Source organism: Dermacentor albipictus, chromosome 10 (assembly GCF_038994185.2).
Source record: "Dermacentor albipictus isolate Rhodes 1998 colony chromosome 10, USDA_Dalb.pri_finalv2, whole genome shotgun sequence".
Classification (NCBI taxonomy): domain Eukaryota; kingdom Metazoa; phylum Arthropoda; class Arachnida; order Ixodida; family Ixodidae; genus Dermacentor; species Dermacentor albipictus.
The window spans coordinates 21,149,318-21,165,511 of record NC_091830.1 but is presented as its reverse complement, the minus strand read 5'-3'; the positions used below and the strand labels follow the sequence as shown (position 1 = coordinate 21,165,511).

Sequence of the window (16,194 nt, the reverse complement as noted above, 5' to 3'; positions counted from 1 at the left end):
GCATTTCTCTTGCTTGCATGCTTCAGTGAATGCGAAACCAAAAGCGCTGTAAACGCTGCCGTTATACTTTGCACGCAGTAACGTGTTCAGAAGCTCCACCCCTTCATTAGTACACTCTACTTACATTGCTGCAAAAAGGTTTGCGCTAGTATAATTGCTGCGAGACAGGTTTGTGCGTTAAAGAGGCACTAATGAGAGATGATAAAGTTTGTAATGGGTCTTTCAAAATGCGATGTTCACTATAGATCGAAAAGGGCTGATTATTAGTGGAGATTCGGAAGACCAAACTCAACTTTTTGAAATTTCCCACTAGAATCTGAGCGACGGTATCAACGCTTGACCGTATGTGAGTGAAACGTCACACATGTTCAATATTTTTCCCCTTTACTTTTAGTCATTTTGGCACAAAAGTTCCCGAAACTTGGTAGCTTAAATAGGTGGTGCGAGATATTCAGGATGGTCTCTGGCTTCCAAGCCTCTGATCAGAGCAAAAGCGTACACCGTTCTGCCATTGCAAAAACGTAACTTACAAAAGATGATGCGGATCCCACACACTCGGGAATCTGCGCTCGATTAGTTTATTTATTTATTTTTTATGTCCCCAAGGCCTGAAGGCATTGCAGAGAGGAGTAGAGATAATTGATGGAGCTCTTGTAGACTCCGTTAATGTGGACGTTATGTCGACGTTACACAATTGTAGATACTACATATATTTGCGTTATGTAGTACAGCTACGTTGGGATCATGCGCGTGTGGTGATCATTGCTTATGTTGAGAAATCGTGATAATAAATGGGTTATTATTCCGCTATTTTTATTATCTTTTTCCCCTTTGTTTTGTTTGTTTTCTCTTACATTCCTTGGTCACTGGAGTTAAATTTTGATGACTTGCCTTTAATGGATTATTTTCTCACTCACTCCTCATTTAATAAACAACTGCACAATTTAACTTCTTTAATCATACAACGTACTGAATGGTCAGCATTGCTTGACATCTGATCACCGCTCAATTGGCTTCTCTACGTCACACACAAACATATACTGGATTACGTCTGCTTCTGAGGCCCTTTCAAACAACTGCTCGCGCCTCATACATTTCACCCCGGGGATGATTCATCGTCCGCCATCAATCAAAGGCACTTCGTCGCGCCGACAGAGTGAAAGAGTATATTCCCCTTACCTACCGAAAAAAAAAGAAAATAGCTATCGTTTAGGTATTGCATGAAGGCCCTAACCGTACTAGAATGTGCTAGTACAACTTACTTCAATATAGCGCATTATTAACGCAAATAAAAGACGCTGTTTGACGCACAAGCGCTATTTTAGCCACTCGAACCGGCTTTTCACGAGGAATTCAAAGAACGAAAGCACCTAGCTGCGCCGCCGCTCCCCAGGCTAGGTACAAACCGTCTGGATGCTAGCGACGTCGTGACCACGTGATCGCGACCAACGGCGACTGGCGATCGGCGATAGCGGCGTGGCTGGCGGGGCTTTCGACCGGTTCATTCGCCTTCGTTTGACCGCATGCGTTCACGCTCACGTTTGTGCACTGTTTGCTGCAATCTTTTTACCGGGGCGTCCAGACTGCCCAACTTGCTCGCCGGCGTCGAAGACGGCATCTGGCACCACTGAACCGCTGTGTCGTTTGGATCGTCCGTGCTCAACAACAACATCGGCGGCGTCTCCGCGTGAGTTTTACCGCCGAGGAAGTGGCATGTGTCAATGGCCGCCGCCACCTGATGAGGGAGGGAGGGGTGTTGCCGGCGTGCATTCATCCGCGTGACAGGTACCGTTCAGAAAAAAAAAAAAACATAAGAAAGAAAACCGGCTGGGATACACCTCGCCTTGTTTGTCCTTTTTGGCTAGTGCCCCGCATACCTCCTGGTATAACATGCCCGTAGTACGCCGCTGGGTTTCTCCCCTCTCTTTTTCGATCGCTCCGCGGCGTTCGCTTTAGTAGTTTCGCCGGATTTAGGGTCTGCGGGAGTTGTCGTCTGCTTTGTAAATAAGCGGATCGCTCGAGAAAACGTTTAAAAGAACACGCACATCTTTGTTGGTTTATTTGCGGGATGTTAATTCCTGGGCTAATTATAGTCAATAAAACGCGGCTGTTTCGTCTGCTGGTGAACGAGCCGTGTGTCATGCGTCTTTACACACGCAGTGCGCTCGGCCTGTTCGGCCGGAGTTGTGCAATATTATAGTAGTCTGTTGCTGCATCGACGTGAAGACTGGAACGCTGCGCTGTTCAGCAGTTCGATTTGCCGTGACAAGAACAAGTTCAGCGTACTACGTAGACGCGCGTCAAATCCACCGATGTTTCGTCGCAGCGGTAATTAATTCACGACCCGTCGCCTTAATTAGATCCGGAACTTCGAAACGTTATGCGTGGCGTCGCTCATCAGGCTCGGCGGACCTCCTGGTCCTGCGTGCATTGTTCACATTTATCTGTCACATGGGTAGTTTCGGATCCTGTTGACGCACTGTGCGTCTGTCCCTGGACTTTGCGCGCTCGATTGAAGCATGAAACATGGTTTAGTAGAATGAGATTATCGTTATTGCACATTAGGTTGACACATGAAGCATATTAGGGTGTGCCAGGGGTAACGTCATTTGTTATGGCACAATCAGTTGCAATATGGACTGCTGTTTTCGCCGAGTTGCTTGTAAAATTATCTATTGCTCTTTCGGGCTGTATGGGTTCTTTGGCATTTGAGGTATGTTTCAATCCTAAAGTTCGCATAAATATAATCTCGCCTTAAAGGGCCCCTGGAACGGTTTGGTCAAATTTTGTAGATGCATAGGGTAGAGCTAAAGTTAATCATTGGCACGACAATTTGTGTAAAGCGTCTCATATTAAGAGAGTTATGGAGGAATAAAACTTACCCTCCTCCATAGCCATGAATTTTCTCAACTTGTTCGCGGAGTGATCAGGGCTAAGCCCTGCCTTCACTGGCTGTGCGTCGTGATGGCACGTCATGTTGTGTACTTCCAGTTCTCTAGGAGCAAGTGTGTAAATGCAAAGCCTTCCTGTGCGCAAGTGAATCAACTCGCCCATTTTGGTGCGGTCGGTTCACATTGAGGAGCAGTGGCGGAACCTTTTGCTACAATTTTCTGCACAACAAAGGGATACACATCGACACCCAGAAAACAATCGTAAACTTCTGGACGAATAATCTTATCTATATATGGCGACGCTGGCAAAGCATTCCTCAAATGTTTTTTTTTCTTCCGTATCAATATAGCTCAACTTAATATTTCTGTTTATGGCCTTTTAATGATATAATGATGGCACTTATAATACCTGAAAAATTAATGTTTATTTTCTATCTCAGTGTGCAATACACATTGATAGCAAGCACAATTAACAAAAAGAAAAATATTTCCTGTAAGCTTTTCCAGAAACAGAGGGAAAACACCAGGCAAAAAACTAGAAGCGGGTTCGACTAGTGCAGACAGATCTAGCCATATGTGAACCATAGGTGCACATAGCATTTGCTTTACATCATGTTTGTAATGCCACACCACTGCGGCCAGAGATCTTGCATTGGTCTGCCTCCTCTGACCACCATGCTTTCAAAAGAAAGGGAGTCGTGGGCCAGTCTGCTTTTTCCTCATCCTGTGTTCCTGCTTTAAACCAACAAATGATGCTTGCTGCCTGCAATTCAGTGTTGCCCGAGGACATTTAGTCAGAAACTTTGTACTCAATAGTGAAACACTGGAAGCAAAAATTCTTTTTCTGATATGCTGCCTGTAAGCAACTCTCGTCAAGAAAGGTTTAACGATGTAGCAGTGCAAATGAGACATAGACGAAAAAGGAAGGACAACGCAGTGCTTGTGTCATCCCTTCTATTCTTGTCTGTGTCTGTTTGTTGTGCTGCTGCACCATGAATGAAATGCTACTTGCCAAGTTTTCTATTCTAGTGCATATCTATTTAGGCCAAATTGTCAGGGCTAGCATCAACTTTAGGTTGCCCGTCTCCACCATCCCCAAGATATGTCACAAAGTACATCGGTGTTCTACTTTGCCCTACAGTGTAGGAGGGAAAAGCCAGCAATGGCAGCACCAATGCACCAAGATGGCTGCCTGTGCTATTGCCTGATAACCTTCTAGTCATTGTCAAGTTATATTTCCAAACCTACCTGTCTTGCTGTGCAAGTCAAAGGTTTTGGCATGTTTCTTGGGCATGATTAAACTTGCAGTACAAAGATAGTACTTGGGCAAGAATATGGAAAACAAACATCACTTTTTACTTTTTTTCTTTGCCCAAGTTTTGTCTTTGTGCTGTTACTTTGTTTTGCTGTACGTATTTGGCACCTGCGAAAAATCATACTCAGAGGGATCACTGATAGGCCTGTGCATACATTGGTGAGTTTGTAGCGGACCAAAGTTTGATAACGGCTCTGCTAAAATGGTTTCGTCTGTCTCTCCTTTCTTCTTGCAGCCATGGGCTACGACCCTGCCCAGTGACGCTCGCATGTCCGGATGGATGACGAGGACAAACGGATCGTGTCGGATTTTCTGCCATCCGAGGGCATGATCCTGCCATCAGACGGACTTCAAAGCCCGCTGCTGGAGAATGGGAGCGGAGGAGAGACTGAGGACTCATTTGAAGGGGAGGGGAGCGAGGAGGTGATCGTCAAAGCAGACAAGCTCGTCGGCTGTGCTGTCCAAGACGCTCTGCACCGGCTTGTCGAACTGTGCGACGCACCCGAGAGTGGCCTGGTCACCCTGGACAAGCTCATGGCTGTGATTGAGAGCCAAGGGTTTCAGTGCTCTGCTCAGGTGGGTTGGCCCTTGGGGTTGTTATCGCTTCTCTTTACTGGCCCAAAATCGGACGCAGTGCAGAGAGCGCGACACAATCGAGTGTATCGTGATTCTCGGCGTGCCGTGGACCCTTGTTTACCTTGGAGATCATGTTGTGAAGCTGCGCTGGCTCAACATTCTGCATTGCTCGTATTTTGTGGCGAGTGGTAATTGTGCTTTCTTTTTTAAATTTTGGAATCTAAAATGTTTATATTTGTGACCTTTTTTCATGATACGTGTACTCGGTTTGTCAAGAGTAGAATTGTGCATTCTACACAACAGGAATTGGGCCTTTTACATGGTATAAAATTTTGTTGCAGTTGGCCTTTAATGGTAATTCCACTCTGAAGTGTGTTCAAAAACTCGTGTTCGACAAGATAAGCGAAGTTGTGTTTTTTACCGTCGCACATCTTACACCTTACTTACAAGAGTGTTATAGGCCTCTTTTAAACAGCAGTCTATTTCTCATGCGTTTTCTGTTATATCTGCACATTCTGTCCATCAACTCAAGTAGGGTTTTACCCACTTGCTAGCTAAGGGTTCCTCTGCATAACGTTCATGCAGGACGAGCAGTCCCTGAATCAAGTGTACACTGCGCTGTGGGCAGAGAGCGAATCCAAGGGCCTGGTGACGAACGGGACCTCAGGAAAACGGGACGTCCACGTTGACATCCATGGCTCCAAGGTGATTCGAAACCTGCTCGACGACTACCAGCGAAATGCAGACCTCGAGTGAGTTCCCGTGCTTTGTTTAGTGAGAGAAAAATATTTCACATACTCTGTGAAGTATGAGTGGCTACTGATGTGGTACCTTGGTGTTGCTGTTTGCAGCTTGGCTCTTTCCAAGCCGTCTAGCCTTTTGCCTGCCTGATCTCGATCTTAACTATCGTACTTAAAACATCTGTCACTATATTGTTCAATTACCTGTGCCTGCAGTGGCTCTGGTTCAATCAATCTCTTCCCGGATTTTTTCCCACCAATGCTCTAATCGTCTCTTGCTTGTGTCGGCTGATGGTGATTTATTGGGACTGCCGACTCAACCAAAGCACCACCTGTTGGCGGCAGATATAAGTAATCTGGCAAATAAGATATATTTTTCATTAAAGAAAATTATATGTCCTTTTGTGCATTTCTTGGAAAGGTACATTGTCCTATAGTTTATACTTTACGAATGATTAATTTCTTGCTTATGAAATTTTGTGTAAAAATAGTTACATTTGTCACCAACAGGTGGTGGTTTATGCGCTGTTGGCAGAACCGAAGCGTCACCGGTCGGCAAATGTAGCTGTTCTGTGAATCAATTATTTCTATTTTTTTTTAAATGTACCATTCTTTCTGTGTCTTTCTATCAAAATTGCATCATTGCTACGATTTAGTTTAGTTTAGTTTACGCTACTTTTTCAGTTATTGCACTTGTACTTTTTCCGTTACCTTCGGGTCACCCCGTGCAAAGACAGTCGCAGGGTGTTTAGCTGACTCTTATTTGTCTGGCATACCCTGGTGCAGGGATATCTGGGAACCCGGACTGTCAGTGCTGCTGGACTCAAGTAAGTCGGGCGGGGGGTTACCCACTCCCGGCGGGGGTGGAGGCCCCCTATTCTCAACGCCTCACTGCTGCACCGGTGGTGGTGATGATGGCGCTGGTAGCACTAGAAGGGGTGGTGGCCATGCATCGGGTTGCTCAACTCCGTCTACCTGCTCCTCGGCAGGTGAGAGTGGAGGGGGGCCCTTCCTTCATCTCTCTCTCGGCACTAACATGGTTGACAGAAAAGACGAGGGAAAAAAGCAGAGGTCTGCTCAGTCGGGATGCGGTAACCGTAGCGAACTGGTAGACGAAGAGAGTCGCGCAAACTACAGTGCGCTTCACTTCAGCATGCCAGTCGCGTAGGGTACGTAGCCTCAGAAGCAGAGGCCCGAGGCCATGAATACTGATTTTGCTACAGGCAGGCAGAAGCAGAAAGCCTTCACGGCAGCACTCAAGAACTATTTTTCAGCCCTTTCAATAACTCGTGGATTTTCCTCTACTGATTGGTGATAAGGAGCCTCAAATGGTTTGAGTCGCATCAAATTCGTTGTGGTGAGATCTGACTGTAGTCGTATAGCCCAGAGATGGTATTGCAAGCGCTTTATACGTGAAGTATGAGATGCCTAAATGTCGAGCCTCGTTGTTCAAAGCATGTAGAGCTGGCTTAGGTTTTGACTGAGCAGTCCTTTGTTCTTTTTTCTTTGCCCTCCCTGGTAAAAAGCAGTTGCATCCTCTTGTGCAATGTGGCAGTGATTATTCTTGCCTTCGGATGCACATGTAGTATTGAAAAGTCACTGTGGTCCACGTGTGCAGAATATTCAAGCTACGAACAGCTGAAATTAAGATAAATACTCGCATAAGTTTTCACTATGAACAGGGAAGTATGAGTTGTATGTTATTAAAGTGTGTGTTTCAGTGCCCTCCTAATTTGATGGGAAGTCCTTTAAGTAATAATTGCTCGCTGTTAGTTCACAAACTGAAACATGCCAAGCCAAGTGCAAGTTATAATCTGGTTTGTGGCTAGGCATCGATTTTCCACCGTAAATTTCCCACAGGTTTGGATAAAACAGTTGCCCTAAATTCATTTTGTTCTATATTGGTATACAGGCAGACTTTATGCATATACCCATACTAAAATTTTTAAACTTGTGATGCATTACAATTTGCAGCCGTAAATTGTCAAGTTAAACAGAAATATCTTGCGGGTAAGCCCTAAAAGGCAACATTTGCGTGCTGCAACATCACGAAATTGGGTTTGCGAACAGTCGCACATGTGCCACTACTTTTTCCACGGAGGGCAATACGCCTGTGTACTAACAGAGCGCCCAGTGTTGCCTTTTTGCTGCTCCAAAAATTTGCCAAGTGATTTAATCACGTCACCCCTCTGTTTAAAAAAAAATGATTAATGTATTGTAATATTCAAAATGAAGTACTAGCATCTGATCTGTGCTGGATTTTTGGAAGTACCCAAGGCGTGCACTGGGGCTTGCTCAGTAACTGTCGTGTCTTTCTGACCAACAACTTCCCGGGTGGTCGTCTCGGTGACAGTCAGCGCGACTGCGTGCCTGGCCCATAGTAAGTGCCTGTCTGACATTCGCGTCACCTGCAGGTCGACTAAAATTTGTAACCACCTGTCACTGTAGTGCCCGCCTTCTTGCTTCTTACGCTTTCACCTCTCAGTTTTGGCTTCTGCATCCCTGCACTAGCCGCTACACTGACTGCTGCACTAAAAGTGTCACGTGCAGCATGACCGTCACACTCTTGCACTGGCTGTCACACTGACCTCCACGCTGATTTTTTCACCTGTTGTGATTGAGCTGGTCGTGCAGTTGTAATGATACTTCGTCTCAATGACTGAATGCATGTATATACACGGTGTTCTGGGTGGAGGCAATGCATGACTGTGTGTGGGTGGGCGTGTGCATTAACATTTGCTCAAAGTGCATTTGGTGGAAGTTGGGAGACGTAAAGGAGTACTGATGGGACAGTTTCACCCTGGCACCTTTTTGTGCCAGATGAAAGATCAAACCCTTTAAGCCCTAACAAAATTTGCATCGTGAATTGGGGTGGACAAATGTTGCGTTTCGAATACGAATTGAATACTGCACACTATTTTGTATTCGTATTCGAAAAGGAATTGTTCAGCATTTTTGAATGCTCTAAAGTAATAAAATATCTTGCAGCAATCGAATGTTAAACTCTGGTTACTGTTCTCTGTCTGCCAAACAAAGTGTCTCAAGTTATCAGAAGACTATAAAAATATTTGAGGCAATGCCGATACAAAATGGGCAAGCTTCGGTTTTGCAGTGGAATCCAACATTAGAACCTGTGATTCTTCCTTGTAGTTGGTCGTTTTGTGTCTTTAAGTCTATTCGTGTAGCAGTTTTATTTTTTACGCTGCAGCCTGCGATATTTTCCTAGCAACAGGCTGTTTAATTTGTGCCTGTGGCACAAGTAATTCAGCATCTTATTTTTAATACGAAAGCATTATGTGCCCCATTACTCGAAAATCCGATGTTGTAGTCAGTGGCCTGACCGAAAGACGGTACCGAAATTGGCTGACGGCAAAGAGTAAAAGTATGTAAAAAATACTCGTATTGAAGTCAGATTTCTCAGGGAGGTTCCTGTAAACAAAGTAAATTAATGGCTTTGCAAAGAATATTAGGTAAATTTCAGTTGGGGTGGGAATCAAACCCAGGCCTCCACGGTGCACGACGAGCACACTTTCTCGAAGCCACGGCGGCTCCATGGTTCAGATTTACTAAATTTGTGCCTAGTGCGTGCGTGGTTGGGCATGTGTTGGCGCAGCCGATGGGTAGGAATTCGCGCCGCATCATGAGTGTATAAAACGAGTGTATAACATAAAAAGGATTAATGTCCAACTGAATGCCGCTGAGCGGTCCTTCAAATTATGAACTCCTTGCATGCAAGAGAGTGCGTTAAAACGCTTGGCGCATTTTCGTTTGACCTTACCGAGCCACACTTAAACCACAAACGAGAAGTTGTGTGGATAAGGAACGTGCAGAAAAAAAAAATTTCACGAAGGGGACTAAATGCTTTCGCTTTCTCACATGTAAGTAGTCATAAGTGTCTCTGCTGAATTTGTTTCCTTTTTACAGCTTCTGATTTTTCTTTTGCAGTCATTTATTTAACATGTTTGTTTGGAAGTCTAGCCATACAGCGGCCATTCTTTCTTGAACAAGCTCCTTTGCAACCAGGCTTGTGGGGATGTCTGTGCAGTTTCTTTAATGACAATCAGTGATCTTGTGTTTAAAATTGATGCTTCGTCTCTGATAGTTAGCTGTCTCTTTTGCAGTACTCATTACAAGCATGGTACATAATTATACTGAAATAAAAATTCCTGCTGTAAATATGGGCATCCTCAGTAGACTATTCCATCTTGTGTACTCGCTGCAGTTAAGTTCTGTTTATTTCACCCTGATGGGACCAACAAAATTAATCGAATTAACTGGTAGGTTGGATGAAACAAGATGCAGAAAGAATGTCAGAACACACTGCTGATTTATTTGTCAGCATTTATGCAATTCTAGCAAGCCCGCAAATCACGCACGCACCCGCTTTCTGTGTGCACACAGCAGAAAACTGAGGTAGGAGTGACATTAAATCTCCTAATTAAAACAAATCTAACAGGCAAGCAATCTTTTAGCAGGAAAGATGGGCAATGGTCTAATGTGTGTTGCACATTGGGGGCGGTTTTCTAAAGTTCGCTTTGCCGCAAGGCTCGGAGTCAATTTTGCCGCAGTCATTTGTGTTATGCGATAAAACACACAAACGCTGTGTAGGCGGTTCTAGTTTTGTATTTAAGTGCACTGCACAGGCAACTCTCAGCCTGATTTTTTTAGGAGTGCCATAGGGGTTAGGCACATGCACCAGTCAGCACGACTGGTGCAGTTCAAGTTATCCAGTGAAAACCAATTTTAGGATGAAAATAATGCAAGTTGGGCCCATAGATATGCATGTGCGCTGGTAGGGATCTTAGGTCAGGATTGAATTAACCGGAGTTTAATTAATGGAAGTCTACTGCATTCGTGTTCAATTCATATTCGGAATAAGTGAATATTTGCCCACTTCTGGTCATGACGAGTTAACTTGCTTTATTTCTGCAATCACTGCAGCAGTCACACGCCATTGCAACCAGAAAATATGTGTAGAGCACACTCGTTAAAATTTTGTGAGTGGCATCGTCATTCATTATGAGCACGGTAGCACAAGACAAAGTAAAGACAAGGAAAGAAACGGAATGGGTGCTTCCTTGTCTCATTCTTTGCCCTGGGCTACCATACTTGTAATGAATCATTGCCAAGTAGCCCGGTTGTCAGCTGTAATGTTGTTATATGTAACTTTATTGTTTCACAATGGTGGCAAACTTTGCTCTGCAACATGACATCACGATAGTGTCGGTGATGCCGGGTGCAGCATTTCGGGACCAAGAATAAGGGTACACTAAAGGCAAATATTAAATCGGTGTGGATTGTTGAAATACCATTCCAGCAACCTTGAAACGCTTGCTTCTGTCCAAAAAAAAAACTTGGTTTAAGAGCCAACAGCCTCTGTAAGATTCACATACCTCTAGTGCAACTCAAGTTGTACGCATCCGAGCGGAGAGCTGTGATATTGCAAGCACTATCACCACCCATTACTGCCGTTTATGTATGAGGCATTTCAATATTTCTTTTTTATTGCTTACCTTTCATAATAACTCACTTATCCTTCTGTCAGTTGTGATGCAGTGCTGTAATAATGTCTCATTTTCCCATAATTTGCCGAGCACTCTGGCAAAAAACAGAAAAGTGCCTAATTACCTTTAAGTAAGCATTCTAGCATGCAATGTAGGCTGAAGCTGGCGGTCATTTTTTGCCAATGTATGACCTTCGCTTTGGTGTGTAGACATGCACGGTGTTTTCACAAGAGCTCTGTGTCGTGCATACCCCTAGAAATCCTCGCATCCCTGGAGGTGTCCATGTTCAGCTGTGGAAGCAAAGAAGGCATCGCAGGCGACTTCAGCTTCGTGTGAGTCGAATGAAACTCTGTTCATGCTCTCTTCAGGGTTGCCACTGTGGCTGTTTATCAGTGCTTTGTGCATGTTCTTTCCGCGGCAGGGTCTCTAATTGTCAAAGTTTTTTGATTGAAAGTGACGTTGGAGGAAACGGCATGTACTGCCACACGTGATCCGTGTTCCGTGAGCGCTAAACTGCGTAACATCTTGCTTTGTTGGCAATTCTTTTTTTTTTTGTGCCAGAAGCTGAGTAATGATGGATGTCAAATTTTGTTGCAACCAAGTCGCATCAGACATGAAAATGCCTTTTAGGTCTCCTTCAAGTGTCATGTGCACAAATGTGTACACTAAGACAGTGCATTGAAGCATTTTGAAACACTGTCCATAACTTAAGTGGCCTCTCCCATGGTGTCTATGAGTGAGCCCATTGGACGCTTGCTGTTATTACTCGTCTTTGTGGAAGCAAGCTGCCATTCCTTGTGAGGCACGGCAGGCACTGAGTGCGGCATCGAGGAGGAATCAGTGTGGCAAGTGCAATGCGTCGTTGACAGTGTCGAACTAGTCAAGATGCAGCATGCATACGACACTACGTTCAAATGGCGCCCTTGGCGCAATTGATGTGTGCAGCTGTAGTTTGCAGCAGTCGGGAATGCTCATCACGCCACTGCTATCTTCGAGGATGTTGCAGGAAAGCTCGCCGCCTGTCAACAGAGCACACATGGTCTGGTGTGGCAGAGTACTATATCTACATTTTACGTCTGACCTCGTTCGAAATAAAAGACTTAAAATGCATGCGATTTTCCAGGTGATATAGAAAGTCTTCGACATGCGCAACAATGCAATATATTCATGTTCGATATAATGAGGTTCGAAATATCGTGTGGGATCATTCTTTTTTTTCATTGTTTTTCGGGATGTTTTACGCCATGCATAATTTTGAAGTGGCTGGATAGGCTACATTCAGCTGGGCTAGACATGAAATAGTTGATGCTCTCATATTTGACTCGCATGGAGCCCACATTCTGTAAACATAACAAAACTTTCTGAAGAATAGAAACCTTATAATCCATTCTGCCGTGGGGCACTTTCAAGTTTCTGAAGTTGTAAAAAGCACGGTGAAACTGAATTCTCAATGGATGAAATTGACTCCTTATTGGGATGTCTGATATTTGTTATTGTATATACTCGTTGCACACTGATAACATAGAAAAAGATGTTTAAGATTTACTCTTATATTCGATAATTCATTAAACCAGTCATTCGTTAAGTTCGTGTACCGAGGTTTGAGTACCAGCTAGCCTGACCTTGCACGTTAAGCTGCATTGTGATGTTCAAACTACATCACAAAGAGAAATAAACTTCTACTGTATTGTATTGATTACGCGGCCCTTCATTTGGCCCGTTGATCCAGGGACGTGGCCCAGATAGAGGCAGAGCGGTCCCAGTTCCAGCACACGGTGCAGCGGCTGACCAAGGAGAAGGAGGATGCCTTCCGTCAGTGGTCGCAGGTTGAAGAGGCCAACCAGGCACTCACGGCCTCTAACAAGGACCTGCTCGAGCGGGTGCGAAGGTGCGTATGCGTGCCTCGTCTTCACTTCACCTTTTCGAGTTTGCAAAGTGGGCACATGTGGCTAGAAGTGTGTGGATAATAACAAAGAACTTTCGGAGTAGGGAAATTTCTGAATCGAACTTGAGAAACACAACCACCTGCCGCGGAAGCTTAGTGGCTACGGCATTGTCCTGCTTTAAGCTAAGTCGTGGGCTCAATCCCGGTTGCAGTGGCCCTGCTTCGACGGGGCAGAGAGGCAAAGATGTTCGTGTACTTAGATTTAGCTGCACATCAAGAAACCCAAGGTGGTCAAAATTAGAACTCAGTCCCTCCACTATGGCGTACCTCGTAATCAGATCATGCTTTTGGCCTGTAAAACCCCAGAGTTTAATTGATTTAATTAGAAAAATTGTGTCAGACATAAATATTGTAAGGAACAGTTCAAGCTAATTTACTTTAAAACAAGTTATCTTACTCTGGGCGAACTTGTTTCCGACAAGTGAAGTGGTAAGCTAGCGTTTGTCCTCGGCGATCGAGAGTCTGCTGTAATCGCTCGAAGGTTGCTTCTCTTTTCCTTCTGTTACTGTATGATGTGATCACGTGCAGCAATGGCACGTGGCATGTTTTCGTGCATATCTGCGGTGACGTCTTTCCTATGTGCCATTGGTACATCGGAGGGGTCCATGAACTGGTGCACATAGTTTGAGGACTGTACGTGTCTGCCGTCAGTATTTTTCTTTCCAAGCAAAACAAAATATAGAGGTTTCTCGGAGTCCTCTGTAAAAAAAAATTAACTAGTTGCATTATTCATATCTGCCAAGTTGCTAGGCATTTCTGTTTTACAAATTTGAGCTTGTTCTACAATTCTACGAATGGTCTGTCAAGTTCTTTGATAAGTCAGGTTCTTTGAAAATAAGTTCTGTTTACAAAAAAAAAAAAAAGCTTTAGGGGGTCAAAAGAAGGGAAGGTGGAATAATTGCAATAGATGCAAAAAAAGAAATTGTGATCGTGCCTATGGTGCCCTTTTGTCTCAGCGGGAGACGTACACGACAAAGGTACTTGCCTCGAGTGTGCTGTATTTATTTGCATAATGATCGCACCCCTGAATTTTGTCATGAAAATGATATTTTTTTCTTTCCCACATAATGATTGCACCCCGAACTTGGCGCAGCGATATTTCGTGTGCCAAGTCTAGCAGATGATGATCATGCTTACCACCTGTCGAATGCTGCGCAGCGGGCTCTTCAAGATTTACCCAGCGGCCTGCACGCGCGGAACAGATTCTTAAGCAGATGCCCCATTCCATTCCTTCGATCACTTTCTGTACTTCGAAGAAAAAAAAATATCTACTGCCATGCTTACCTTGGCTTTAAGATTTGTAGGCTTTGTAATGGTTGTGGTCAACAACAACAAAGCTGTTGCAGTAGCATCTCTATGGACAGTGGACAGCCATGTTTTACTAGAGCATATTAATGAGTAAAAAATAAGCGTAACTGTATTGTGCTGTTTTTGTTTTCTTTATCGCAAATGTTGGCACTAGGAAATAGGACGAAACGGGATCATATCAACGAGGTTCTACAGTCTTCAATATTTGTTATTAAAATATGTTTGTCGCTTGGTGATATTTGCAAGAAATATTTTACGTTTAGTTCATTGTACCCGATAATTTGTTGCATCTGTTTTCATATCGAGGTTCAATTGGGTCAAGGTTCTACTGTAGCAATGACTATTCACAATTGATATTAAAAATTTTGAATACTCATACATCCCTAATAATGAACATGACCGGGAACGACTGACGTCACAAACTTGTTGCCCCCACCCGATCGCTCACAGCCTGTGCCAGGAAGTGGAGGCCCTGAGGAGCGCCAGTGTGGAACTGGAGGAGACCAAGGCTGCTCTCGCGGCCACCAGTGCCGCCCGAGAGCAGGCCGAGCAGCAGCTTGTCCAGGCCCGGGCGGCCCGGGCGGCGCTCCAGAGCCAGCTGGAGAGCAGAATTATCGAGGTGGGAGTCGGTCATTAACCCTTTAACTCTCAGGTTCTTTCGTGAAATTGTGCACAAATTTACGAAGTTTTCTTGTTCCAACAAGTTGAACAGTATACCCGTATTATAAAAAATATTACGGACAACTTCCGTTAACTCGATCCTGACGGGACTGACAGATAGACTGAATTATCTGGCGGGTTGAATTAAACAGCATGCAGGGAAAATGCTGAAACACACCGCTGATTCATTTGGCAGTCTTTACCCGATCTCAACACATTGCCGAATCAAATGCACGCTCACTTTCTGTATGTGCAGAGTGGTAAACTAATGTAGAAATGACATTAAAGCTCCTAAGCAAAGTAGAAACCTAACGCGCACCCCCAATATTTTACTAGGAAAAAATTATTCCACTATTGCTGCCGGTTTTCTAAAATTAGCTTCGTCATAGGTTTTTTTTTTCTTAAAAAGTGAGTTTCACCGCAATGCATTCGGTTTATGTGGGAAAGCATACAAACATTGGGAAGATGGTTTTGGTTTCGTGTCCGCGTGCATCACAAAAGCAATTTTCTGCCCAAATTTTTTTTTAAGAAAGGCACACGTTACGATCGGGTAAATACCGTAATCAAAGATTGTGAGCTACGGTTATTGCTTGACAATCTTCCTTGGGTCGGCCGAAAATAGGCAAAGACTTGAAAAATGATGTAGGTTCAATGCATACACTGTCGCCTAAGCTCTGCTGAGACAGGCGCTGCCACTAAGGGGGTTGCTGTTGGGGTGACTGTAGGGGTCACATGTGTGCGTGCTGTGTGGTCAAGTTCGAATTATCCTGCAAAGGCTAATTTCAGGATCACAGTAACGGAAGCTGGGGCTTACAGAAATGCATTGGCACAGGCCGGGACCTTTGGTCAGGATCGAATTAACCAGAGTCAGTAAAGCAGTGAAGGGGGCTAGTTGGTGAATGTTCATGGTTATATTGCGCTCAGTTTTACACAGACGATATTAAGTGAAGGACGGGACGTGGACGGACGTTGCGCAAATTGCGCTACGTCCGTCCACGTCTTGTCCTTCACTTAATATCGTCTGTGTGAAACTGAGCGCAATATAACCAGAGTCAAATTAACGAAAGTCTACAGTACATGAGTAGTGTTTATTAGGGGGGGTATAAATACCGAATAGTAGAGTTCACATCAAATATAGAATCGATCTGAAGAAAGAAAGCCAGATATCAAATCGAATATAGAATATTAAAAATGTTTCACCAAAGTTATTGCTTATAAATTTTGGGCAAGAAAACAGAGTAGTACACATTCTTGG

General features: G+C 44.2%; 1 protein-coding gene across 5 annotated transcripts in view; it reads left to right on the top strand.

Moving 5' to 3' along the window:
* LOC135919705 (inositol 1,4,5-triphosphate receptor associated 2-like) overlaps nucleotides 1-16,194 on the top strand; it is a 222,017-nt gene that overhangs the window by 42,980 nt on the left and 162,843 nt on the right. For 2 of the 5 annotated variants that reach the window (XM_065453558.1, XM_065453556.1), the window contains exons 1-7: nucleotides 1,449-1,687; nucleotides 4,442-4,782; nucleotides 5,368-5,534; nucleotides 6,309-6,511; nucleotides 11,283-11,358; nucleotides 12,756-12,914; nucleotides 14,730-14,898. In XM_065453558.1, the coding sequence (XP_065309630.1) occupies nucleotides 4,483-4,782; nucleotides 5,368-5,534; nucleotides 6,309-6,511; nucleotides 11,283-11,358; nucleotides 12,756-12,914; nucleotides 14,730-14,898 (1,074 nt within the window). In that variant the 5' untranslated portion in view covers nucleotides 1,449-1,687; nucleotides 4,442-4,482. Of the gene's footprint in view, nucleotides 1-1,448; nucleotides 1,688-4,441; nucleotides 4,783-5,367; nucleotides 5,535-6,308; nucleotides 6,512-11,282; nucleotides 11,359-12,755; nucleotides 12,915-14,729; nucleotides 14,899-16,194 lie in introns of those variants that run through there. The other 3 variants (XM_065453560.1, XM_065453559.1, XM_065453557.2) reach the window with 2 other exon arrangements.